Raw genomic sequence first — 26732 nt, 5'->3', positions numbered from 1 at the left:
AAAAAAATAAATAAAAAATAAACAAAATTAAAAAAATAAATTCCGGTACCGGGAATCGAACCCGAGCCTCCTGGGTGAAAGCCAGGTATCCTAGCCACTAGACCATACCGGATTTAAAGTCATGCAGGCTCAAGTTCGTACATCAAGTTACTATCAGTAATATTGCACTTTATATTACTTTTAAAATAAGACATATATAATATATTGTTATATATCGCAAAATATAAATTTATTTTACAAAATAAAACAAAAGTAACTAATGGATCCATACAATAATATTACTAAGCAATTATCCAACATGAAATAAAACATAAGAAAAGAAAATATTTTATTTAAAAATATATGTTTAATTTTCAAAATATATATAAAATAAAACATATCTATTTTAATTTAATACCTTAATCATCTTTCACAGATAAAATATTAAAAAATTATATTAATAAAAACTAGATTATTTAATTCTATAAATTTTATTTGCACATTCTTGCGATATAATTTAAATTATCTTGTTTTACTAAATTTGAAAAAAAAAAAAATTCCGGTACCGGGAATCGAACCCGAGCCTCCTGGGTGAAAGCCAGGTATCCTAGCCACTAGACCATACCGGATTACATTTAGGGATGCTCATAAGAAAACACTTGTAGCTATACAAAGGTAAAACAGAATAAAAAAAAAATTCCGGTACCGGGAATCGAACCCGAGCCTCCTGGGTGAAAGCCAGGTATCCTAGCCACTAGACCATACCGGATTACATTTAGGGATGCTCATAAGAAAACACTTGTAGCTATACAAAGGTAAAACAGAGTAAAAAAAATATTCCGGTACCGGGAATCGAACCCGAGCCTCCTGGGTGAAAGCCAGGTATCCTAGCCACTAGACCATACCGGATCTTGGTATCCCCCCTCAATCTTACCATATACGTGTCATTATGCAATATAGACTATTTTAGTATAACTTCAGAAATTTTGTCTATCATGAGAATAAAAAAAACTAACAATTAATATAAATTTATTTATTTATTTTTATTCCAAATTAGTATTGATTTTATTTAATTAAAATGTTTCATATATTTCGAGCTTCTATATTTTTGTATAAAATATATTTATAATTTATCATTTTCGTATTTTAATATTAATATTTGCATATTTCATAAATATTAGTATCAAAGTGATAATAAACAGAGATGTATCTTCTATGCAATTCGTAAAATAAATAATCCTATATTTTGTACGAATAAATATAGCATTTTCTTTAATGCAAGAGAAATGGATCTAAATAAATATTTGTATCAACATGAAGTTAGAGAGAGAGAGAGAGAGAGAGAGAGAGAGAGAGAGAGAATGATGGTAAACTAATAACTCGTTTATTTGTGTAGGCGGGTAACTCTGGCCGGATAGTTGTAATAATGCTAACAGGACAACGCGTGGAAGTAACCTGTGATCCTCAGAAGGTCACTGCCGGGGATTTATTTCAGGTAAGTTCACTGAAAAGTCAAAGCGTAACTAACTTTGTTAAATTTCTATCAACAGTAATGAAATAACGCATGTTTTAATCAAAAAATGAAAATACGATATTTTAGTTTGCAGTTTTTATTCAACATTTTTCAAAGATTATTAATGAGAAAATTATTTAAACTAGCGACATTCTCCAAAATTTAAAGTTTCATAATGTAAAATATTAAAAACGCATTGATCTTAATTTATAACCATTAGGTATTCTTCATTGACAGTCATTCGCGCGCAAATGGCATTCACTTATCTGTAAATCAATCTAGTGATTAATTTCCTTCGCGTTGTCAAATTTGTACATGTAATACGTTAATCCAAAAGATAATGAAGAAATAATAAACATCATTTGTTTAAACAGTGTAATAAGCGCCAATATAAATTAATCAAATTAAATGAAATAATTCAGAAATCAATTTTTCAATCGTATTCATTCTAAATTTCATTCTTCGTATTATCCCATGTATTTATCGCATGTAACTTTTTGTAAAATTTTTTTTGTGGAGTTACTTCTCAGAACACTAATAAATTGCATATAAGTGAAATAAATATCATATCTCGCGAGAGCTTCGTAAAAGAATTATTTTTCATTTGCTGGATACGCGGAAGAATGTATTCTCCTGGTATGTTTCCCAGTAAAAACCCTTTAAAAAATATACTTTATCCCCCCATTCTCGAGCGGAACTCGTTCGATCGTAATGTTCGCGCGACGATGGCCTCTCAAAGCCACACTTAGGCCGCGAAAGCCAAGACGTGGCCGGTTGTTTACGAGACCACAAATTCCGACGCGAACTCGCGAGAAGTTCTGGCGAGCCGCCAAGCCTAATCATTATATACGACAGATCCACAAACCACGAGTTATGTGATCTCGACGACGAACGTATTGTGCAATTCCTTCTTCCATAAAAATCTGTGCTTCAACATTTGTTCAAAACTAACATTACAGAGACACTTTTCTTGTAATACTACCAATAAAACTGCCAATGAATAAATCGATCGATCAGCATTATTATTTCGAACTATTATAGGAATATTAGAGTTAAAATAAAATTATGTAAACTAAAACCATTGCGATAAACAACTGAAAATAATTTTACATCATTCCGTTATATTAATAATTAATATTTTTAAAATTGTTATACCTTATGCAATGTTCTCTTTTTTTACGAAAATATTAAAGCACAAAATGCAAATATTGAAGCAAAAGAATTTTAGGATATATTACATGTATTTTTTAACATAAAATGACAAAATTATTAAAAAATTAAAAATTTTTCTATATTGTATCTGAAAGCAATTCAAAAAGTTTAACAGCAATTTAGAATCTCAATCAAAAATTAAGATAAAATGAGAAAATTTTCATTTAAATTATAAAATGGTATCATTGAATATAATAAGTATAAATATACCGACCTTGTTTAACTGTTTCATGTATATGTAACATTCAGTTTTATATTGGAATTTCCAATTTCAGTCACATTTTATAGAGACTCTGATATATTCATAATGGCATTTAATTTCACTAATCTAAAAAGAGACAGTTTCAAGCTCGCAACTCTGTATCTGCCACTCAATTCAGAGCTTTTGAACGTGACCGGAGTATTTTGTCGTGCAATTTTTAATAAATGGTCGATTTAGAACGTCCAAGAGCTCGCTGAGAACTTCCAAATTGGATTACTCCCGCAGACTCGCGACAATAGAAAATTACCTCTGCGGCCGAAATGCGTATCATGTCGCACTATAATAATCTTTTAGAACAATCAAATGCACACCCTGCTCTCTGCATTTAATTGCTTGTCTCGCATAATAATTTCGCGCTGAATCGTAATTTACGAACACTATTTTAGCTTTCCCTCTCGCGTTTCTTACATACATTGCATAAGTAGAAGTAGCAAATATAGACATATATATCAAATTTGTGCTATCAATATATGTGCTAGAAATTCGTATAACAAATAATTATATTACATTTACGTAACCGCCCTTTTAGATTCTCAATATAAAACTACTGTGAGTTAAACTATAATAACATATATAAATTTAACTAATCTCAGACACGGTCTGTGATATATACATTTTATACAATGTATACGTAAATCCTTCCAGGCTATTGTTCAAGCGGAAAGCCTCGATGAAAACTTCACTCTAGGATTGGCCGTACTACTGGCCGGGGATTTTGCGATGTTACCACCCGACACGAAATTAAATAAAGTCGCACCACCGGGATGGTTAAGCAGCGGTAAAAGCAAAGGTTTGCTGGGTCTACCGACTAGTTTCATGCTGTACCTGCGACTCCGATTCTTTCTACCATCTCTTCGTGGTACCCGGTTAGTTCGAACTAAAAAATGGCAATATACATTACGACTCGGCTAACGTTCGTATCATTTTCAGGAGTTGGATATCGAAGCATTTGCTATATCTGCAAATAAGGCGATGTATACTGGAACAGCAGCTGGTATGCCCATATTCCGAATTAATCAATTTGACGGGCCTCGCACTTCAAGCTGAATTCGGGAATTACAACGCCAATGTGAGTTAACCAGTGATTTATGTAATGCACGCTAATAAAATTACCATCGCGAAGCAATCAAATGTTACAAAATGACTATTAAGTTCCAAATAATTAGGTAAAATGAAAAATTGTGACATATATAGAAAATATTTGTGATTCTGCAAAGAATCTACGTTTCTTACATGAAATGCGATTAACTTTTACTTCACAATTATAAAGTCTAAGAATTTTCATATATGCCGATCCAATGATGGTCAAATTCAATTTTAAAAATCGAATTTAAGTAAGATCGGTTAAAAGAAACAAATATTTCAGAATTAACATCTTCTATTCCACCTATCAATACTTCCTGAATTAAATATTAAAATGTATTATACATATATATATATCTATATTATACTATAACATACAATACATATAAAAATACTATTATATATATATAATTTCCATACTGTATGTAAATTCAATTATTAAACTATATTCAACTAGCAACACCAGAGATACCAATAATTGCATAATTCCTAAGTCATAAATTGAGTAAATAGTCGATTGTCAGAGATATTATTTTGATCTATTATGAGAGAGTTAACAAAACAATTCTGACATAATCCGTACATAATTTCTCTGTTTCACATCAGAGCTATTGTATATCCCACAGGAGCACGGCTGCGGAGATTACTTCCTTCTCGAGCACTACGTGCCGGAGTCTTTGATATTGAACGCGGACCGGCATCAATCGCAACCCTGCGTCGACGCCGATACACTTCGGGCGCAGCTACATCGCGCTCACCGCGACCGCCGTGGCTTGGACTCGAACAAAGCCGAGGAGATGTTCATAACTCACGCGCAGTCCCTGCCGGATTACGGTTCGCACTACTACATTGCCACAGTAGACTCGAAGGAGTTAGAGAAACTGATGATGCGGCAGAGAAAGGGGAAGAGCACCGTGTCCGACAACCGCGATGCCGTGTCGTCGCCTGACGGTGCAGGAAAGGCTCATCGCAAGGAGAAACCTGCCCGGGATATCTGTTCCACCTATGGCAGAATCGGGATCTCGCGGTTAAACTCCCGCGAGAATATGCCGATGATACCCTATTCGGACGAGCACGTGAAGAACGCGGATTTGTGCCGCGACGAAACGCGCAATAACAACAATAAAAATAACAATAACAATATTAATAGTGTTAATAGTGTTAACAGTAACAACAGCAAAAATAGTAAAAGCAGCAAGAAAAAGACAGAGAGCAATGTGTGGCTAGCGGTACATTATCAAGGGTTGAAGTTGCTGGAGCGAGGGGGCGAGCCAAGGGAAAGAACGGAATTGGCCCATTTTCAGTGGCGAGACGTACAGACGTTGAGTTACAGCAAGAGCTGTCTGGTGGTATACAGCAAGCTGAATGGGAAACGTTGCAAGTTCAAACTACGGATGGATCATCGAAAGTAAGTTTGCTCTAATTTCGAAGATCGATCGAACGAACGGTTTTAAATGAAACGTCGACGAATACTTCGAAAATGTATATCAAGTGCTTCCTCTATCGCTTACGATAACGACATTTACATAAAGAATCTTTCTATTTTCTAGAAGTTACTTCGCCTTCAAGCTCACGTCCCTGCATCATCAGTTCTTCCTCAGACTTCGTTCGGAGCTCACGTCACTTCAAGGCCTCGCTAAAGGTACACGCGCTCTTTCCTACCGATTAAGCTTGTTGAAATGTTTAGAACTTTCCACACAAAAGTTTCAAGATAGGAAACTAGCTAAATTGTAACACTTTATCGCAAGGATGTTGATCTTCCTTTTTTATGGAAATTTTAAAATGTAAATATCGCAAACAATTCAATCGAAATTTTCAGCGATGATTGTACGGATAATCTGGCAGAGATCATTAAGAACTTTTTTTTAATCTAATATTTTAATTATTGCTATAATTTCTTGATTTATCGTATTTTATATTTTTTGTCAAATTTTTTTAAGTTTTCAAAGTACAACAATTGATATACTCTCTGAAACTTTTAAAGTGAATCTCTCTCACTCTTAAAGATTGAAAATTGAGAAATTTGAAAACTCTTTTTCAAGACTGGCTTAATTTTCATTCTTTAGAGTAAGATTCCAAAGAATTTTTGTGAAATGTTATTTTCTTGAAACATTTATATAAAGATATCTAGGAAAAAATCAATCTACATCATGTTTTAGAATTTGGAGTACCTCTGACAGAAGCAAAACCTACACCATTAAAACCCAAGAGCATCGATGGTAAAACTAAGATAACAATCGCGAGCGTGGTTAAAGTACAGCAGAGAATAAATTATCCGATGCAACTAGAGGAATATCAAAATAAGGAGAATGAAAATCCTCAAAAAGATCCAATTGTAGTGACGGCAACGAAGGACGTTGGTCGCGAACCCGCCTTTTATTCGTCCGAAGAGGATGCTCTTTATGCACAAGTAAACGTGCGATTAGAACCAGAAGGTCAATCGCGAGACACAGAGGATGAATCGGAGAGAGGTTTAACGACACCGCACAAGATCTTGTTGGAACCCAAAGAAACAAAATCGGAGCATGACAAACTCTACGGCTGCCCCGGTTTAGACAGCGAGGCTGAAACTGAATGTGCATATTCGCTCCCAAAAGTTTTATCAAACAACATTAACCAGCTAGATAAACCTAACAATCCTGAAGAACTATACGCCGCCATTAATAAAGTTCGACTATCAGGAAAGAAGGAGTTCCCTGTTCCGGACGAAGTTTGGAATGTATCAGACATTAAAAAAACATTGCAAAAGGTAGTATATATCAATTATATTTTAAGATCCATATTCAAAACATGCTTATAACAATGTTAGCGTGAATTTAGCATATATTTACGTCACATATACTATACAATGTTAGAAATAAAAGCAAGCATTTATCGATAAAAGCGTGTTCCGAATACGGGCATAACATTGAAATAAAAGAAAATGCAACAAGACTCTCGATATTAGAAATAAAATGTACAGTAAAGTCAGCTATTAATTAAAATGTTAGTAAACCTAACGCTTCCAGATAAAGTTGTTCGATGCTATTCCTAATCTTTCACACTGATTGGAACTTTAGATGAACATCGTTCCAAAATGAATAGCACAACGGATCAAAAGAGTAAGAGTAAAAATTCTTTCAGAAATAAAATAAATAAAAAACCGCAGTTGTGTTGAGTAAGCCAAGAAATAAAATTGAAAGTGAAATTTTTCAGAAATAAAATTATAATTTTATTTCTAACTTTCGCGCGCGCGCTTATAATTTTATTTCTTTATTTATCAAATATGACTATGTAGTTTTGTATTTTATTTCTGAAAGAGAATTTGTACTGTTACGCTCTTGGACTACTATCCATTTGACCTTTTGATGGTCTTTATCCGAAGTTCCAATCAATATAAAAGATTAGGACTTATATTAAAATAGCGTCCGTTTTTCGATTTAAGAGTGGAATCTAAAGAAATTTCGCTGAAAATAATTCGAACTGTAGCTGAACCTACTAATTCTGAGACTTACTTAACTTAAATATAAAATATGTATGCAACTTTACGCACAACTTTACTATACCGTACTCTCATTAATCTTTATTGTAAATTTTATTATTGTTTACTATTCTCTTATTATTTATTAATATTCGAATCTACTATCTCTATTAAACTTTCAACCTAATTATTTTCTAGATATTTATTTATTATTTCTCTAGTAATAAGATAATGTTATCATTCTAGATGAAAGCATCTAGCTTACCGAATTATGGTGCATCGAAGCAGTCGGGTGGTCTTCGTACACCTAGCTTGCCGCGTCGATTGGGTGTGAAAATGGGTACGCGAGCGATTTACAGCAGTTTAGTTCAGAAAGATACCGCGCTTACCGACGATACGGAATCACTGTCTGTAAAGTCCGATACCGAATCGTCTATTCAATCGCTATCAGCACGATCTACCGAATCACCCATGCCGGAAGCATACGTGTTAAGTAAGTAATAATATATTTTTCACATAAGAATTTCTTTTATACAAATAATTATAATAATTAATGATTATAAAAATAATTTTAATTGTGTTTTACATAATTAAAAAATTACTTCTAACATTGTGATTAAATGCTTATAGCAAATTCTACATATCCAAAACATGAGTCATTTTGATACAAAAATATTCTTACGAATTCTTGAAACTTTCAAAAGCACTCTCTATATAATAAATTTATTTAAATAAATTAAATATTTGATTAGCTAATTCTCATTGTTGTTTACAAACATTTTATTTACATTTATTATAGCATTATTTACGTTTATCATAAATATCATTGTTGAGATAAAAGTTTTATAATAAAATTAACGATTACTTTTTACCTCTATAGATGCTGATATACGAACTGACGACGAAACTTTCCGGATTCCTGAAGACGAATCGATGTCTGCATCTTTAATGGCTCGTTTAGAAGAGCTGTCATTCGCCGAAGAACGAATTTTACATACGATCAAGTTGGAACGCGGCCACGGTGGTAGTATAGGTTTACAAGTAATGGAGGGTAATGACGGTGGCGTTTATGTTCAAGCAGTTTCCGTTGGCGGATCAGCCGATATGGCCGGAAACGTAAACAAAGGTTCGGAAGTAAAATATTTATGTTGCTTCAAGATAAAAGCATCTATCTGACTCGCAGTCGAGATTATAGTTAAAATGAACTACAATGCATCATTGCAGTTAACTACAATGATAGCGAATGGATAAATTGGAAAAAGACAATATGATATATATAAAGATATATAAATAAATAGATTTGAATTAGAAAGTAACACAAATGGATGCAAATTTAATTAGATGTACAAAATTAAATATCGTTAATTAAACTTTTCTCGACAGGTGACCGGATTGTAGCAATAAACGGACAGAATCTGCTGAACCTTCGCTATGAAGATGCTCTGAAGATGTTGCAGAGCTCGTCCGAAACGATTGAGTTGGTTCTTTCGCAGCCTGCTGCTATTCGAAAAAGCTTGGAATCGAGAAACGACCAAGACCAGGGCTCTGTAGAGAACAATTACTTGCAGTGAGTATTTCAGACGATATAATTGATTTAATTTACTTTATAAAAACTGTAAATCCGTGTTGCAAAAATTTATCTAACGAATAGTTCGGATAAATTATGCGTAGACTGCAGCATATTATGTTGCTTGTTTCTCTCGATTTAATAAATTAATATAACTGATACTTGTATAAATTAATATAACGGATTAATTTCGCGGATTAATCATTTTTATTCCACACACAAAAAAAATTTCGCTATATTCGTAGATTTGACTCTTTTATTCTCTATCTCGTTCGCAGTGATATCAAATTCGACGTGTCATCGGAAGCGGAAACGTCCAGCATGATGAACAAGTGGATCGTCCAGAAAACCACGGATGTAGCGTCAGTGCAGAACACTTCAAGTGCATATAGTAGTGCCGCATCCAGCGCTATGGGCAATCACAATAATACCAACAGCCTGTACATGACTGATCTCGTTGACAATAACGCACTAAAATCTGCCAGCATGCTGCTATCTATAGAAGATTTCGACATCAGTAGGACAAGTCGCCAAGTTTTTATTTAGGTAAGTGACATATCTATATAATCCGCGTATCTATGTATACACAATACTTGCGTATTTATATATAAATTTTTGTCGACGTAGAAATAATTTTGTTCAACGAGTTATTACATTTTCCATTATTATTGATTGCATATGACGGAATCTCATAGAAAATTTTATTTGCGAAAAGACTATTATCTCCACTATGCCATACATGGTTGTACCGAACATACAGTAGCCCTCGCTTCGAGTGTAATCGAATTGTTGTTATCCGCTTAGCGAAGCCCTTGTCGGAGCTACTAAAGTTCGTAACTCTTGGTCGTTTAAATTAAAAATATTGAGAAAAGACTGCAAAAATAAGAATAAACCTTTTACTTATTCAACAAATCTAATATAATTTTACAAAATAAAGTAGAATATTTGTTGATTAAATCTATCTCTTTAAATTGTCAAAGTTTAAGTAAGGTACCTATATAACATATGCTTTCAGACATACTTTTTATACAATATATACAATATATATACAATATATCACATATCTTTTATATAATGAACAACAAATTTTACACATTATATTGCAATAAAATACATTTGAATTTTTCGAGTAATATTACATAACGTTTTCATGTCCCTGACTTTAATGAAATTACATCTAGCATGAATTTAAAACTTGGGAATTATATATAAGCATTGGTATTGACCCAGGAAGGGGAAATCTGTGTGTCATTTCTAAGGAATCACCTTTAGTATGTCTCGGACAGTCTGCCGTCGTGGTTACCTTCTCGTGTTTAAGTTTTAGATTTAACAGTTCGTTCGCTAAGCATATATTCACCATTTGTATTATGTACAATTGTAAGAATAACAAATGTAACAGCAATGCTATAAATAATGTATCATTTTCAAGTTCTGTTGAAATCTCTCATTTTTCAAAATCTTCTGTCGAAATTGAAGAATCTTTCTCTAAAATCCCAAATCTTTTTCTATGGCAGATAACGGAAATTCGACTGAACCACCTGTGCCACCGCGACGAACGAAACGTAAAATCAAGATTGCGCCGATCGAATCGTCGGTGGCGAGCAACGGTGGAACGAAAACCACGAACGACATCGCGATATCTCAGCAAAAACGTCCGCCGCCGCCGCTTCTACTGGAAAAATGTCGACGAAACAATTCTGGATATGTCGAAACCCGCCAGCCGCAATGCGACACTTCGGCAAACTGTCCAAGAGCCGACACAGAGCAATATCATCGCGAGAATCGCGTCACTGCGTCGAAGATGATCGAAGTGAAGCGTCACGACATCCATAATACGACATCCATAAGAAACAACTCGACATCAAGCAACAGCGCAAATGACGATCCGATTCCAAAGTCAATCGTATCGAAACCGCCATTTCCGCCGATCATATCGAAATCATCTTCTCGCAATGTCGCGTCATTTAAGCAGAAGGCATTCGACAAGTATCCACCGCTCTTTTTCACTTTTCACGATTTCGAAAATGTAGTGTCCGATACATGGAACAGAAACGATTCTGTAGGGCCTAAGAACTCGCAAAATTTACACGAGAAAGAATCGACGAAAGCACACATATTGGATGATAGCGGTGACGTCTGTTTTCGCGTGTCGACAACGAGTCTTCCATTCGAAAAGTGTCTAGACGAATGGAGAGATCCTTTTGACGATGACTTCGCTCGGAAGTTCGACGAGTGCCGATTCGAAGATAGCACGAACAAAAACGATGGAGTAAATGATAAGAGATCGTTTGATTATAATAATGCTTTCGATAATAATGACGAGTCGAAATGTCGCGTTGGTGCGAAGGTACGATTCATGATCGAATCGCCAAGTTCTTCCCTGTCGAAACGTGACTCTAATGTAAAAATTACTGTGCCGTGTGACAGTTCGCAGAGCCACGAATCCATTCTCAACAATGAGCAAGCCGGCGAACAAAGCGCCGTTTCTTCCGTGAAACTGACTGAAATCCGAGAGGAATTCGCAGATGTAAAAGATTGGTGCGACAATGCACGAGATAAATCATACACGTCGAGTGTCGACAAAAGAAATTCCGCGACGGGAGAAGACGATCCTTTTATAATGCAGGTAAACGAGGTTGACGTGAAATTAAATGCGATTCCGCAAATGTATTGTAACGATAGAAATAATGATGTTAATTGCGAGAAAATTCGGGAGGAAGATTTCGATTTTACACCGCGAAACGTGCAGGCTAGCGAGGAGATTTTCAAACCCGGGAAAGAAAACATAATAACGGGGAAAACTACTGCGAGCGATGTAAAACAGGTGGGTCAAAGTAATATTTCGTCAGGAGTTGTGGAGAACGTTACAGGTAACAGTTTACAAAAAGCCAGCAGAATTGAAAAAGGGACAAAAATAACACACCGAGAAGAGAAAATGTTTTTGAAAAAAAGTAGCGATGACATCAAAGAGAAATATGTTGCCAAGAATGAAAAATTCTTGTTCAATGAGTCATCCCAAAACGAACGTAATGACAATGGTGAACCGAGCAAGAACATTTCCACTGATAATCTTATAAACAAGTTGGACAAAATCGAACAAACTCGATTACTTGAAGAGAATAAAGAAAAAAGTAATTTTTCCGAAGATTCCAAGAATAGCCATGATACAGTTTTGCCATCGGAAGATATTTTCGCCAAGAGTGTTCCCGTGAAAGTTAAGCGAACTTCTTTTCTGGAAACTATGCTATCTGATGATTCAACAGATATCTCAATGAGTTACGCGGCAATTTCTGTAACTTCAAGCATGGATAAAGAATTAAGCACGACTAATAAATCATCAAATAAAATCCGGAAATTAGATGCAGATTTTACGACGGAAAGCGAATGTTCGCGTGATTTCTGTAATGCGGCAGAAATGGATACAAACAACTCCAACGAAATGGAAGAAAAGATCGTCAAGATTTTAAATGTAAAATCAACGCAATCAGAGAATAAAAGTGTCAGTGACGTAAAAAATGACGTGCTGAATGAACTTCTCTGCAATTTTAATAATATAAAATTGAAAATAGTGAGTCCCGAAAATAAGAAATTAGCAGCAAAGGTAGATGAAAAGATATCATGCCCGATCGATAGTAGAATTTCCAAAGAAGAAGAGAACACATCTAAATCATTTGAAAAATCTCGAAACGAGACTTGCAGCGTTCTTCTAAACACGAAAATTACTGATGTAGATAACGATACACCAATCGTTGAGAAAATGGTAAAAGAAGAAAATATTACGAAAATAAGCATCGAGGAAAAGCCTCAAAATCTCAAGAATGACACTCCAACGATTATTGAGAAAATTATAAAAAATGAAAATATTGAGATTAAAAATCATAATAAATCCTGCGATATCAAACATAAAGTTGCAAAAGACAACTCCGTAACGATCAGGAAAAATTCTTCGGATGTTAAATCAGAAAAGATCAATATAAAGACCAAAATTGAGAAAACGTCCAAACCCATAAAAAATACGGTCGAGGATGCCAATCGAGAGCTTAAAAAATCACGAGATATTCGTACTCCCAAGACGATACTTAAGAAAACTAATATTGAGCGCGAGCGACATAGAGAGAACGAATCCCAAAAGAGAATTCCCATCGGGGCACCTGCGACGATGAACAAGATTTTCGACAGTAGAGAATTGAAGACGATCGCAGATGCATCGTGCAAGAATAGCCTGGAAAACGGCAGGAAGCGCGAAAGAGCTTCGAGGAAGATTCATACTCGCGGTAAAGAAAAGACTGACGAAGTAATCGCGAATGATCAGGCCGACGATGATCGAAGGGGGTCGGCATTAGTATTAGTAGAGGATACGATGAGTAAGTGTGCCATAGCTAAGAAAACTACTTCCGTAAACCCTTATAATAATAATGACAATAACAGGGCCGTAACACCCGTAGCTAACGTAAGTAACGACCAATCGTTTCGCGACGTTGTAACGATAACCCCGGGTAAAGTTAGGAGTTTCGTTAAGTATTACGAGATTCGGTGCGACGCGACGACCGTCGAGAAACATTCTAAAATTAACGATAGGGAGAAAGTAGCTAGGCGTAAGTTCATGAAGAGCCAAGCGGTGCCCCTTGCTGCGAGAAATTCGCAGCGGCCGGAAATAATAACGAAGAAAAAGGAAATGAATGGTGGAGGCAGGAGTGTTAAGTCAAATGGTTGCGACCTTCCCGGAACGTCTAACAAAACTCAACCTTCGACGTTTGTCCCGAGGGTCCCGGAAAGTTCTTTCTACAATCCAATTTGTAAAACAATAAAAATAGGATCGAAGATCGTGGAGTATGAAAAGAGCGGCTCGCACATGTACGATAAGGAGACACGTGCGCCGTTCACTAAGACCGCGAAAAAGTCGGTACAGTTCCTGGGCGGTTACACCGTAATTCGCTCAGAAACTTTTGGCAAAGACGAATCCGCGAGGATCATTGTGGATTCCGATACAAATACATTGAAAAAGAGGAGAGCCCCCGGAATACCGCCCTCGCAGGATTTCAATGATCAGAAGCTTGTCCGTGAAATCGAAAAATCGGAGAAACCGCTGTACGTCGGAGAAGGTACCCTCCGACCACGAAAAGCCGTGACTCAGGTCAGTAGCGAAATTTAAGTTGTATTGCTTAATAAATCGTAATAAAGCTAGTTTAAAAAAGTGTTTTTTTTTTTTTAATTACTAAATCAGACAAAGTGTTTTTTATAGTTCTCTTAATACTGGATAAAATAACACAAACAAAATTTCACCAGCGCATCAGGTTTTCAAGACAAATGAGGTTTAATAATTTTCCTAATCCTTTGTCATATACATATGTAACTAAAAAGTAAAATTAAAAAAATACATTTTATAGAGGAAATGAACAATACATTCGTGATTTCTGATTCGAATTTTAAGATAATGTGAACTTTTTTTATAAAAATAATGACAAAATTTATTTTCTGCGTATTAAATCTCAATTATTTCAAAAGTCTAACGTGTTGGGAAAATTTAGCTTGTGGCAGCGAGTTTCATCATTCAAAATATAAGAGACACATTGTTTACTTCAATGTATTTGTTACTGTAAACTAGTGTTAGTAATTATACCGTTTACAAGCATCTTTGTGTACTTCTTGATCACATGTTACATTTTGTAAATCCTTCTAATTAGAAATTCTTGAACACATTTTATTAAACACAATACTTTCATAATACTTTCCTAAATTTACTAAGCTTTAAATTAAAGTTTTATTGAAATAAATAAATAAAGTTTTAAATTAAAAAATAAATTCATATTATTACATCTGAAAAATAAATTGTTTGTTTTTTCTTTTTCAGATACATGCAGTAACAGGTCACGTGCAGAATTCAGGTATTAATCGCTTCGTTTTAAAACCAGAAATCCCACAGCTCGTATTTTACTGTACTATATAGATAACACACGTAGCCTTTACGAGTCGTCGTTGCTCCGAGTCTCAAAGAAATTGTACCGCGTGAATCCTTGCGTAAGCATTTTGATTTTCGCTACCAACCGAAGAATAGATTTTACAACGCTGCATAATACCTGCTAAAAAGTAATTTCTGCCTGTTAATGTGCACCGCGTGTACATAAGCTCTGCATACATTTAGATTTAAATTTTATCTCGAAGATAAAGTCCAATTTTTTTAACGCAAAATATTAACATACCTCTTCTCTTTACTCTCTACATATCGCTATAAAACTCTAATTTTTTATTTATACCGTGAATTTATTATATTTCAACCTTAAAGAGAAAGAACAGCAATGATGTATCTATTAAAACTATTTATTTAACTAAACAGTGTTTCAATAAGCGAAATACGCTACACGCATACATTCAGTTCTAATAAGCCGGTCACGCACATTCCGATAAAAGCAACGATTGGATTTGAATGACCAAATTTCCCGTGTGCTCCAAAAGGATTTGAGGATCACAATGAATCGCTCGGCAAACAGACCGCTATTCTAGCTCGAGTGCTTTAACTGCAATGTGGTCTGGATATTCTCGGCCGTGAACGAATTTGGACGATTTATGGAAAGATATTTACGCGATGGAAAGATACTTTCTTTTCCGCTAAGCAATTGTTCGGTCTGTAACTCGTAAAATACTTTATATTTCTTCGACATTACACAGATTTCTTTTCTTTTCTTTTTTTTTTTTTTTTTTTTTAATTTTATTTTGTAACCTAATACGGAATTATTTCTATTGGGAAATTTTTATATGTGTATAAGATCCTTATTATTTTTATGATTATGTAAAAAAATTAATTCAATGCTTTAACAAAAGCAAATACAATAAATAATGGCTACATAGTAATAATGAATGAAAGAATCTTAAAATTCTGTCTTGAACGTATACAATGTATACATTACTCAAATAGTCGCGTGTCGTAACATATTTATAATATTGTTTTAACTAAATAACTAAAATAAATAATTAAAAAATGAACTTCGTCTTATTGTTAGATGATGTATTCAAGATAAAATTGTGAGCGTACTACTTCAGGTTACTAAAAATGAAGAAAATACTACGTGTAGAAGGAGCACGTGTACGATTATACAGAAGCTAAAAATTCATCTCGCGTAGATCTATTCTTCCCTTGGGAGCTCCGTGTATCGTTAGCTTTGAGCACTGTGAATATTTTAGATACATATTTCTAAGAGGATTGCTTGTAGCTCTGTTATTGTCGAGATCTTCCCTGTAAGTTTTTCGACGACACGGTGTATCGAGAAAATCGCGCGTATATCTCATTCCTCTAATTTACGTGGATAGAATAGCAGCGAAATCACTTGTTGCACTATTTATATTGCGCGCGTGTGTCTCGGCTTATTTAGTACAGACTGGTCCAGGCTAGGATTCAAGACTGGTTTCAGGATTAACATAAGTCTAAACATGACTAGATTTAATAAACTTGCAAATACAAAACGCCGCAAAAAGTAACTTTCGTTGACATTCAGTTCAATTTAATATAAGCTGTATTATATTTCTTTTCAAACTGTTTAAATGAAATAGTCATCATAGACTAAGAAATAATATGACTAATTTATAATATACAAACGCGCAATATTAAATGTTCCCTGCAATAACTATTTTATCTTATTGTAATAGAACCGATCATCTTTCGAATTTGTTTTTTTCATAAATTTGATATAACAATAGTGTAATATAAACTACTTATTACGATTATGTAGTATCTTCTTTTATCAAGTACTTATCTGACCAGCTATACACAATAAGGATTCAGAGCGTCACGGAAGTACTTTTTACGATGATGCTGTAACCGTGATATAGCGATTTCCTTTAAAGAAAAAAAAAACGTGCAATTTCGCAATAAACGAGACGTAACGCGCCTATAATTATATAATTGTAGTTCTGTTGACTTATTGTAAGTATTATGATTTATTATACGGGCGAGTGCATCTGCATTGTGCGAATTAAAAGTGACGTATCTCAGTTAGCCATACTAGAAATGCTTATTGTACTATTTAGTATTATTATATGCATACACATATACTTGCTATACGTATTATTATCATATATAACTACATGTAATAAATGTAAGTACATATTATTACAGTGATGATTCTGTAAAATGCTATGTGAGCAATCTCTCCGTTGAATATACGTATTACATTTTATAACGTTAATTGAAGTATAGATAAATTGATTCAAGTGCAGATTCCGTGTACGTACATTCTGAAAAAAAAAAAAAAAAAAAAAAAATGCGTTTTCTGTCTCGGAGAAAGCAATACATTTTAGAACGGCGGTTCCTTTTTAACGACGCTTTCGTATAAGTACATCAGACAGTGATATACGATAACAATTTATTTTAATATAACGAAGTTGATTATTTTAGTTTACATTGATAGCATCCTAAAGAGGAGGCTGCGCTTTAAATTATTTCTAATAAGTGAATCCAATTATTTACAATAAATTTCTTTATTAGCAAATCGTGACAACTAAGACGTCACGTGCAGAGAATATCCTGTACATTCGATATCTAATGAAAAGAATTAGGGTACTTGTTAGGAGTAACGTATAGAAAGAATAAAAACGATCATGTAAAGGAGTAATCTAGAACAATTTCATCGTTCTTTTCCCTGGATGCGTTTTTAGGTAGAGAAAGGACATTAATAGTATTTTATAATATATTTAGGAGAGATTTATACATAAATGATAAAAAAAAAATCACATATGCCAATTTCCATGCTTGGCTATACGTGGTAATGCAATTTGTTGAACTACGCAACTCTCGTTTATGTTCGTTCAGATAGATGTAATTTCCAGTACTGTACGTTTATATTTCCGCTGAATGCTAAAATAAATTATTATTTTTTATGCTGTATAAAAATTTTTCTGTCATTCGCCGGTCCTATAATAAACTCATCGTTGCTTATGACATAAAAAAAATTTCCTCCAGCTCTTGTTATTTTTTCAGGACATAATATTTACAAACTGTATATTTTGTGTTTATTATTATTAAAAATAACTTTATATTATTAAAAGTATATATTTCAAATTAATCCATTCGTATCTAATGAAATATGCACACACATTTTATATTGCATCGTAATTAGAAATAGCATAAAGATATATGTTCTTTTTCTGCTAAAGATCTGCATTTTGCTCAGAAATGTATGCCTCGATGCAATACGGGTAAAAATAATCTCTGGAGATGACTAAGGTGACAATTTCTGGCAATTATACATCCTCTTGACTCATTCCTCTCAAGTTATATAAGCGCGCCGCTTAACGGCGGACCGCGGCTAATCGGTTAATGACACGCAATGAACTTTACCTCAGCGCAAATATAGAGAGAGACATCGCGCAATTTCTACTCTATCTCTATTAATGTCAGTCATCGATTTCTACACTGTGCTCAAACCAAGATAAGGATATCCGATTCGTGATCCGAATCGCAATCACACGAGGACGAAGTTGGTTCGGCGTGTCGATCAACGAGCACACACAGATTCCGAAAGAATGTACACGGCGTGTTTCCTTATCCGAATTTAGCGCGAGGCGAGAACTCTCTACGATATCGAGGGCGCGTTGAGTAAAAATAAAGAGCCTGTTACGAGTAACCGAGCAACGCGTGAACCAGTTTTGATGCGGTCGCGGCATCGCGAATCGGCGTCGAGCATGCACGATATCGTAAAAGGATACCAGCCAATTTTTTATTCATGACGCCTGACATTGCGTTTCTCCGTCGCTGAAATATATTCCTCACTCGCGAGAGAGCGATTCACTTGACGAAGAGACACACAGTACGCGCACCTGGAGGGATGTGCATTCCTCGGTTAAATATTCTTCGTCGTCGTACGTAAGATATGAAACGCAACTCGCGAATCGCGGAAAGTACGCATTCCTAAGGAGTATTATGCGGATCTGGAAATATTACGCTAATCCGAAACTTCGACTGGAGCGAACCCGTTTACCAGAATTGCGTCGCGACGCTGCACAATGTAAATTTGAAAAAAGTTTAAATACTTTTGACTTACGAGAGAACACGAAATTTTTATCCAGAGTGATTTGTCTGCTACGACGTCCAATTTTATGATAGCTGCTGTCACCGATTTTGATGTGTGTAAAAAAAAAAAAGAGACAATGAAGAGTGTACAAAACTGACATAGCTAGGACAGTCTAATTCTGCACACACTTGCGATAGATGTATGCATTTATGTTCGTCGACTCTGCCCACGATCGATCGTAAACAAATTTCTCGCGGGGCATTGATCCATCCTTGAGGTCCATCTTCGATCACTGTTGCTGGCCGACATCACCGTCTTGATCGACATGCATTTGGCAGCAAATGTATACACAGGGTGTCTCGAAATAATAACCATTTCGTTTATCTAAATTCGTCATTTGTCAGTTATTGATTTCTCAGCATTTTGACGCAAAACAAAATTCACTTGAATGATTATTCTCTAAATCTGAGTCAGTGGATAATCTACTGAAGTAACATAGTTGGTAATGAATTATCGGCATATCGTATTAGCACATTCGGCACTGCAAGTAAAGTGAAATTCATCTATAAAAGAAAAGAAGTTTGAGCATTATATATACAGTTAAAATATCGATATTTGCATGCACGTTTTAGCACATTGTAATTCCAAATTTACAATACTATACATGTTGAATGCGGTACATTTATACAATGAAGCAAGGTTTGCTATAAGTTAGGGATACCACATTTCATTCATTAATTAACAATGGCATATCTGGCACTGAATGAGTGATTATCCACTGATTCAGATTTAGAGAGTAGAGTTTATAAATAACATAAATAACAAGAAGTACTGAGACAAATCTAAGATTCGTATTAGTTATCTCAATACTATTAAGAATAGAATTTAAGCTGTTTGCATAAATATAGTTTCTAAACTAGTAAATTTAAAATTAATCTTACATTTATATACGCGTTACCGCAGAACGTATTTTTACAACATTATCTCACTGATTCATAAAATCACTTATAAATTATTTAACTTATTTCCGTCTAGCAAGAATAACATTTTTTTTTACAATATACATCCTAAATATTGCTTAGTAACATAAAGACATTTACTTTATCTTCAGAATAATATAGTAAAGAATAATAGTGAATAATGATACACAGTAATATGTGCACAAGATATTAAAATTTACATAATTAACTGCAAGAGTTAACAATGTCTGAATCCGCGCATACGCAAGAAAGCTTTACAATACCTTTAAATAATTTAAGAGATCCTTTGTAAAGTTACATTTCTCATTGCCCTTTTTAATAATTCCTTCCTAATAATAATTCTTTATTATTTCAATAAAGTTCCTTAATAAGGTTCCTTCTTAATAATAATTCTTTAATTCCTTTATATACCGGACAAAATCTACGTTAGTTCGCTAGTCCTAATACGAAACGAAATGAACCAAATACGATTCGTCTGATACGGTTCGTCTGATTCGCCCACGCATCCTGAACGCTCGTGCACGCACCTGTGCGCAAGCGATGAGAACAACACAAGCGAGTCCCCGCTGATATTCGTGACACATCCCACGTGCCGGAATTCCTACACCCTACCCGATAGATCCCGCGGGCTTTATTTTCGGATCGGTATGACGCCACCGAGAGCGCGTTTACAGTAGTGCCGCGCCGCGCAGCCCCGGATCCGCTTCTCGCACTGTCGATTCCTCAGTGAGGTCCGCGGCTGTCCGCCGCTCGAGTCCACGCGACGATTAATCGATATTCCCGATCGACCGATCGAAAATACCCGCCGAATACGCGGGCAGAGAGGCGACGACCGTGAAGTCAGTGATTGATCGCGCGATTTCCGAACGAACAAACCAACTCGGCGAACGAGCTACAAAAAAGTTCTCGCGTGCAATTAAAAATATTTTCTGCGCTCTCGAAACCTTTTATGCTCCCGATATTCCTCGAAAGTGCGTGCGTGAACGTTTCAGAAGCGTTGGAAAATTGAATCTACGATTTTCACGGCAATTCACGACGTGCTGTCGGTTAACTGACGTTTGATCTTTTTGATTGACGTAAAACGCTTGAAATAAGCACGTTTCACCTTTCGCACGTATTATTATATTGGAAAAAAAAAAAAGTTAAAATCACCGACAAAAAAATTTTGTTAAGAATTTCATTGAAGAATTACGCATCTCGCTTATATTTACATACACCGCCAAGACGTGTACGCCGATAGACATTTAATGTTATCCGCTGCAATACAGATGTACATAAACGCTCGCACGTGTGGTATCATTTCGCAAGTGCCAGCGAAACTCGTCTGCTTCTGCAAATTACGAGCGATATGCAGGAACGCGCGAACGATGGATCTTCCACGAATCATCCACTCGCAACGTGAGACGTGACGCGGAACTGTGTGTACGCGTGTACATGTATCCCTCCTTCTTTCTCCGCCGTCACCTCGACAAACTGCGAAGAAAGAAAGCTGACTCGAGTCCCCGCGCCGTCGCGAATTTGACAGGCTGCCAAGTCTGCGAGGTCGCGTTACATAACGCCATGTAACGCGCGCGAACTTGGACTACGCGCCCGCGAAAGCGAACGACCGGCAAGACCCGCCGGTCTCGCGATCGTCGCCGATCATGTGATCGCGCAGCGAATGCCACTACGCGAAAGCGCATACTATACTGTACTGCGGCTACTGTTCGCGGTCACACGAAAAACGGGATTGCAGTTTTAACCCGGAGTTTATCGCTAAGCGTACGACGCGACGGCCGTACGACAGCAGCTTTAAATCACGCGACGCAGAAATCGGAAATCGGTCTGAGCATGAGCATCGTGTGAAGTGTACCTACAATATCATTTTCGCGATTAGAGTGTTTATTGAACCTTTCTTTATCCATTTCTTAATGTTATTAAACAACGTACAAGAATTACTTCTCGGAGTGTAAAATATAATTTCTATTATATATAATAATATAAGATATTTTATATCATTTGCACTTCAGTAAAATTATTATTAATATTATTATATAAACCGCTTCTTCATTCTAAGACTAAAATCCATCAGACGAACTGTCTGCGTTTCGACGAAACGATTCAACAATCGACGGATCTTTCTCGAGCCTCCCATAAAATCGAGGCAAGACAGGAAGACCGTTAAGAAGACCAGCGAAGACGGCGGCGAACCAGTTCGGGACGAGAAATTAATCGGGACGATCAGCGACCGGGCGAGCAAGCGGTTTTTCCGGCAGATTATTCGAGCGAGAACGAGCGAACCAGAGAGAAGAACCGGGGGGACCATGAAGAACGCCCATCCGATCGTCAGCGCGACGACTTCCAGTCCGGTCGGTCCAGATTCCACGGAGCTTGGCGAACCGGCGGAGCCGATCATTCGGCTGAAGTTGCAGAAACCGCTGCACTGGGAGTGGGAACTCACTACGTCCGCCGACGCGCTGCCCGTCATCCAGCTGTTGGACAAGGACGGCCGATTGCTAGTGGAGACCACCGGCCGAACGGCGCAACGGGCGAGAGGTTCCTTCAGGGAGGGCCTGAAGACTCATGAACAATACCCCGTCGACGAGTCTCGAAGCAGCTCGAAGAGCAAGGAACAAACGTCCTCTCCGTCGACATCTTCCGCCTCGTTTGTCGCGACGCCATTTCAGAGTAACCGCAATATCGACGGCTTCAGCAGCAAATTCGGTACCTGCAACTTCGCACCGCGGAAATCCCGAAGCGACGTTAATATTAAAGAAGGGCAAAGAGGTAGAAAGAAGGTGGAGGATAAAGGAGAGAGAAGTAGAAAGAGACACTCGTCCGCCGTGGAAGATCCGATGATGAAGGCGAAGCTCGAAAGAAACATCGAAGAAGCAGCGGGATTCAAGAGGTACTCCGCCGGGGATTATCTCCGACAGCAAATCGTGAACGATTTGCGTACACGTAATACGGTCGGGAGAACTCCGGATGAGATTGCCAAGGACAGATGCAGAAAGGTCAAGGCGTACCTAAGAAGTCAGAGCGAGTCTCTGCTCAGTTTAGTTCGCGAGGAAGAATACAGCGGAAATGAAACCAAGGGCACTATCGAACGAAACGAGAAGGATCTCGGAAATCATACTTTGGAGAGGAACAATACGGTCAATTCCGAAGGTAAGAATTCGTATGGAGAAAATAAGAAAGTGAAGTCGTACTTGCGAACGCGAACCGCCTTAATTCCAACGGAGAATTTGACGAGGGAGAGTCCTAAACCGAACGAAGAAGACAGAGTCGTTCGCAAAATAAAGGCTGACATGAACGAGGAGGAGCTGGTGAGAATCAGAACGTTCCTACGCGAAAAGATACAGCGGCGGATGAATATGGAGCAGGCGTGTTCAAGATTGGCCGCTGGCGTTTCCGAGCCGATCGAAAAAGCCGGGATCAGGAAAAGATACTCGGACTACAGTCACGAGGAAAATCAAAAGAGCTACAGGACGCGAAAAGTGCGCAGTGAGACGAGTATTTTGCGATTCAATCCCGAGGTGATCGAGAGAGAGAAACTAAAGTCCAACAGACAAACGGAGAAGGAGAAGCCAATGAACTGTAGAGAATCCTCCGAGGGCTCTCAGCTTCAAAGACAGTCACGTAACTATTGGCGCTCGAAGAGCGACGCTTTAGTCCAAGCTTTAGAACCGGAAAATCGATTGAAATCGCAGCTAAAGAGAGAGTCGTCGAGTCTGGACAGAAGGAAAGTCTACCGAAAAACCAAGAGCGACGTTTTGCTCGGACAAATGACGGCAATGCCGGCCAACGCAGACAGCGCTAAGGACCTCGCAAATCCCCTAAGACATATAAAGAGCCAAGAAAATGTGGAAAAGTCCTGGCGGGAATACAAAGAGCGGAAAAGGAACGAGAGGCTTCGTCGCGAATCGGAAAGGGAAGTGCCTGAAGAGGACTTCATGAGCAAACCGAGATGGAAGGACCTGCAACGCGATCTCTGCTCCTCGCGCACTTGCAAGGTCTGCCAAAACTTGAGAAACTGCGTGGACCCATTTTACGATCGAAGTGAAAAGATTCGTCGGGAAAACGACGAACTGTTGACAAAAAAGGAAGCTACGGCGAAAGTTTCCAAAGGCGATGCTTCGTCGACGAACGGCAGTAGACCCGGCACCAGTTTGCAGGAAAATTACTTGCTCGTCGGGCAAAAGAAAACGAACGAGCGCCAATCGCCGATCGTCGCCAAAATTCAAGTGAAAAATCGCGGGAATGACATTAGCAGCGTGTCTGCGTTGAATGTCAATTCCCCGGATTTCGGATACAATTCGATCCCTTCGAAGAGCGCTTTCAAGGACTATCGAGAGTTGTACACACGCTCGAACGTGAAGAAGAGCGACACCTTCAAGATCGTCGACGGCAGTGAGGATCTAGAAGAACGCACAAACGACTCTGATTCGAAGATAAACGGCATCGACGGTTTCGACAGCGATTTCGACTATTTGAACGGCAAGACTTCGCTAATAAATAAATCGAATGAGGATATCACGAAGGATTACTTCAAGAGAGTTTACGAACTGCTGAAGAGGAGGCAAGACGAGATGAAGAAGCCAGCGAATGAAAATCACGAGTTTCTGGACTTCGATGACTCTTCGTCTTCGAATTATATTGAAGAAAAGAAGAAGTCTCGTCGCAGGAGGAAAGATGAAAGTCCACAAGGTAAGATGTCTTGTGCGAAATTTTTATGTATAATAATTAATTATAATCGATAATTTTTAATCCTAAATATTGGTAAAATAATTTACATCAATTATACGCTTATTGATCACGCTTATTGATTGTGCTGATCGATAACTAGCAAGTCCATTTGAATAATCGTATTAATGTAAATAAGATAAATTATATGTAACGATTATTACATAATCCATACAAATAATGTTCAATAATCATTATCGTCGATTTTAGCATTAGATATATATCATGTTAAAATCTAGTGATTTTTATTTTTGTAATTTCTTAAATTGTTTCCTTAAGTTTCGATGATATATATTCAATTATAAGTAGAAATTAGATAAATCAAGAATAAATCAGAATAAAAAAAATAAATCTATTTTCAAACGAAACAAATCTTAATAATATTCATATGCAGAATTTTGCAAATATTATACATTTTTCAGTTTTATAAACTGCGCCAATTTAGTTCATCGCAATCGCAAACTAAAGCTAAAATGTCAATATCTCAAATTAGATTGATCATCACTTTAACAATGATGCTAATAAATATTCTAAAAATGTGTAAAGTATACAGATATAATGTGAAGAATTTCGTGATAAGTATATGTTTCTATTAAAAAGTATAAATTAAAAAACAATAAAGAAATGTGAAGTTTGCAAAGGAAAGCCTCGGATAAACGCAACTCGGAAAATACTGAAACTCGGACAAAACAGTAATTACTAGCGATGCTTAAGAACTTTAATTTATGTTGCTCATAATATACATAACCAACTCTCCCTAGAATGGTACGTCCGATACCGCTTTTTGCTGTTTGCTGATGTGAAAAGTTCCGCCATGAATGTACGCTCGTCTTTATTGTATCTACCCGTATTTCACTCTGTGTTTCAAAAATATTTAATATTCAAGTATCAAAGTTTTCGCATCTTATCGGGCTAAATTGCACGTTATCAAGTCGTTTAACAACAACTTTTAATATAACACTTCATGCAAAAAAAAATGAAAAAAATGTATATATATTATTTCGTGTGATAAATAAGAATACATGTGAAATAAATACCTCTCGAATGCATATTTTATAATAATTAAAAACATTTTTTTTATTTGATTCAACATCGAAACACCTCTCAAGGTTTGATGGCAGTTTAATTTTCCTCCTTTTGACACGATTTCGCACAGTGGTAAACTCTTTTCGCTTTCGATGCATTTTCTTACAATTTCCAACCGTTCGCCTCTGGTCTTTCAATATCCGTTCTGTCGACCCTTCAAACTTTTCAAGAGATCTTCACTTCGTTCGCATAGGTTCTATTGTAGAATAATTAAATTTACGTGAATAGCAGGTATAGTGATCTTAGGACAAATGCGAGAAATGTTGAGAGAACAAAATTCCTCGCATCATAATTATATTCATGAATTCGCATCTACATATTAATATGTTATGAAAGGAAAATATTCAGCTGAACTGCTCTAACAAAAAAAAAAAATGCTGAAAATAACTTCAGGACAGCACTTTTCAATGTCATTCGATCCGGAAAAAGTTTTGAATTTTTGATAATTTAAATGTCAGATGCTCCGTTATACGTCCGATGAGATTGACCAACCGTTAACCTTTAACTTTTATGAATTATAAAGCACGACTTCTGTTCTCGCGCAGTCGGATAGAAATCCAACCTCGACAGAAAAATACTGGGCAGACCTACGAGAGTCCCCGAAAACTTCTCTCGAGCATTGTCAATTCTCAGAAGCTTTACGTAAACTTCGAGACTCTCGGCTTAAAGGCTTGGCGAGCCCTTCCCTTAGGGTTTGCGAAAATCACGAAGAAATCTCTCGCACACTCCGACCCGTTCACCTCTTTCGAGAGGTTACCCTGTTATTATAAGGAAAAAATAAGACGTGGATGTGATCTTTTGACCTACAGGCCGCTTTGAATTTCAATCTAAATATGGTGCAGCTGCTCCGCCAGCGTTGTTCTC

The 26732-nt window shown here is 36.6% G+C and overlaps 2 protein-coding genes and 4 non-coding genes across 6 annotated transcripts in view; 2 read left to right on the top strand and 4 right to left on the bottom strand.

The window, feature by feature from the left end:
• LOC108752897 overlaps positions 1 to 15736 on the top strand; it is a 97921-nt gene extending 82185 nt beyond the window's left edge. Inside the window, exons 8-19 of the mRNA XM_018494078.1 lie at positions 1376 to 1474; positions 3612 to 3832; positions 3897 to 4035; positions 4676 to 5457; positions 5600 to 5691; positions 6209 to 6798; positions 7756 to 8002; positions 8390 to 8635; positions 8893 to 9076; positions 9355 to 9560; positions 10591 to 14210; positions 14928 to 15736. Coding sequence (XP_018349580.1) covers positions 1376 to 1474; positions 3612 to 3832; positions 3897 to 4035; positions 4676 to 5457; positions 5600 to 5691; positions 6209 to 6798; positions 7756 to 8002; positions 8390 to 8635; positions 8893 to 9076; positions 9355 to 9560; positions 10591 to 14210; positions 14928 to 15023 — 6522 coding nt within the window. The 3' untranslated portion in view covers positions 15024 to 15736. The remainder of the gene's footprint in view (positions 1 to 1375; positions 1475 to 3611; positions 3833 to 3896; positions 4036 to 4675; positions 5458 to 5599; positions 5692 to 6208; positions 6799 to 7755; positions 8003 to 8389; positions 8636 to 8892; positions 9077 to 9354; positions 9561 to 10590; positions 14211 to 14927) is intronic.
• Positions 41 to 112, bottom strand: Trnae-uuc. The gene has a single exon. It is a non-coding gene; the product is annotated as a tRNA-Glu (tRNA).
• On the bottom strand, positions 537 to 608 carry Trnae-uuc. Its single transcript has one exon. It is a non-coding gene; the product is annotated as a tRNA-Glu (tRNA).
• On the bottom strand, positions 677 to 748 carry Trnae-uuc. The gene has a single exon. It is a non-coding gene; the product is annotated as a tRNA-Glu (tRNA).
• Positions 817 to 888, bottom strand: Trnae-uuc. Its single transcript has one exon. It is a non-coding gene; the product is annotated as a tRNA-Glu (tRNA).
• Positions 15737 to 22074: 6338 nt separating the features above from the next.
• LOC108752866 overlaps positions 22075 to 26732 on the top strand; it is a 114697-nt gene continuing 110039 nt past the window's right edge. Inside the window, exon 1 of the mRNA XM_018494033.1 lies at positions 22075 to 24746. Within this exon, the coding sequence (XP_018349535.1) occupies positions 22364 to 24746 (2383 nt within the window). The 5' untranslated portion in view covers positions 22075 to 22363. The remainder of the gene's footprint in view (positions 24747 to 26732) is intronic.

Source organism: Trachymyrmex septentrionalis, unplaced genomic scaffold, assembly GCF_001594115.1.
Source record: "Trachymyrmex septentrionalis isolate Tsep2-gDNA-1 unplaced genomic scaffold, Tsep1.0 scaffold62, whole genome shotgun sequence".
Classification (NCBI taxonomy): domain Eukaryota; kingdom Metazoa; phylum Arthropoda; class Insecta; order Hymenoptera; family Formicidae; genus Trachymyrmex; species Trachymyrmex septentrionalis.
The sequence above is the reverse complement of the archived record's forward strand: the minus strand, read 5'-3'. Positions and strand labels throughout refer to the sequence as shown.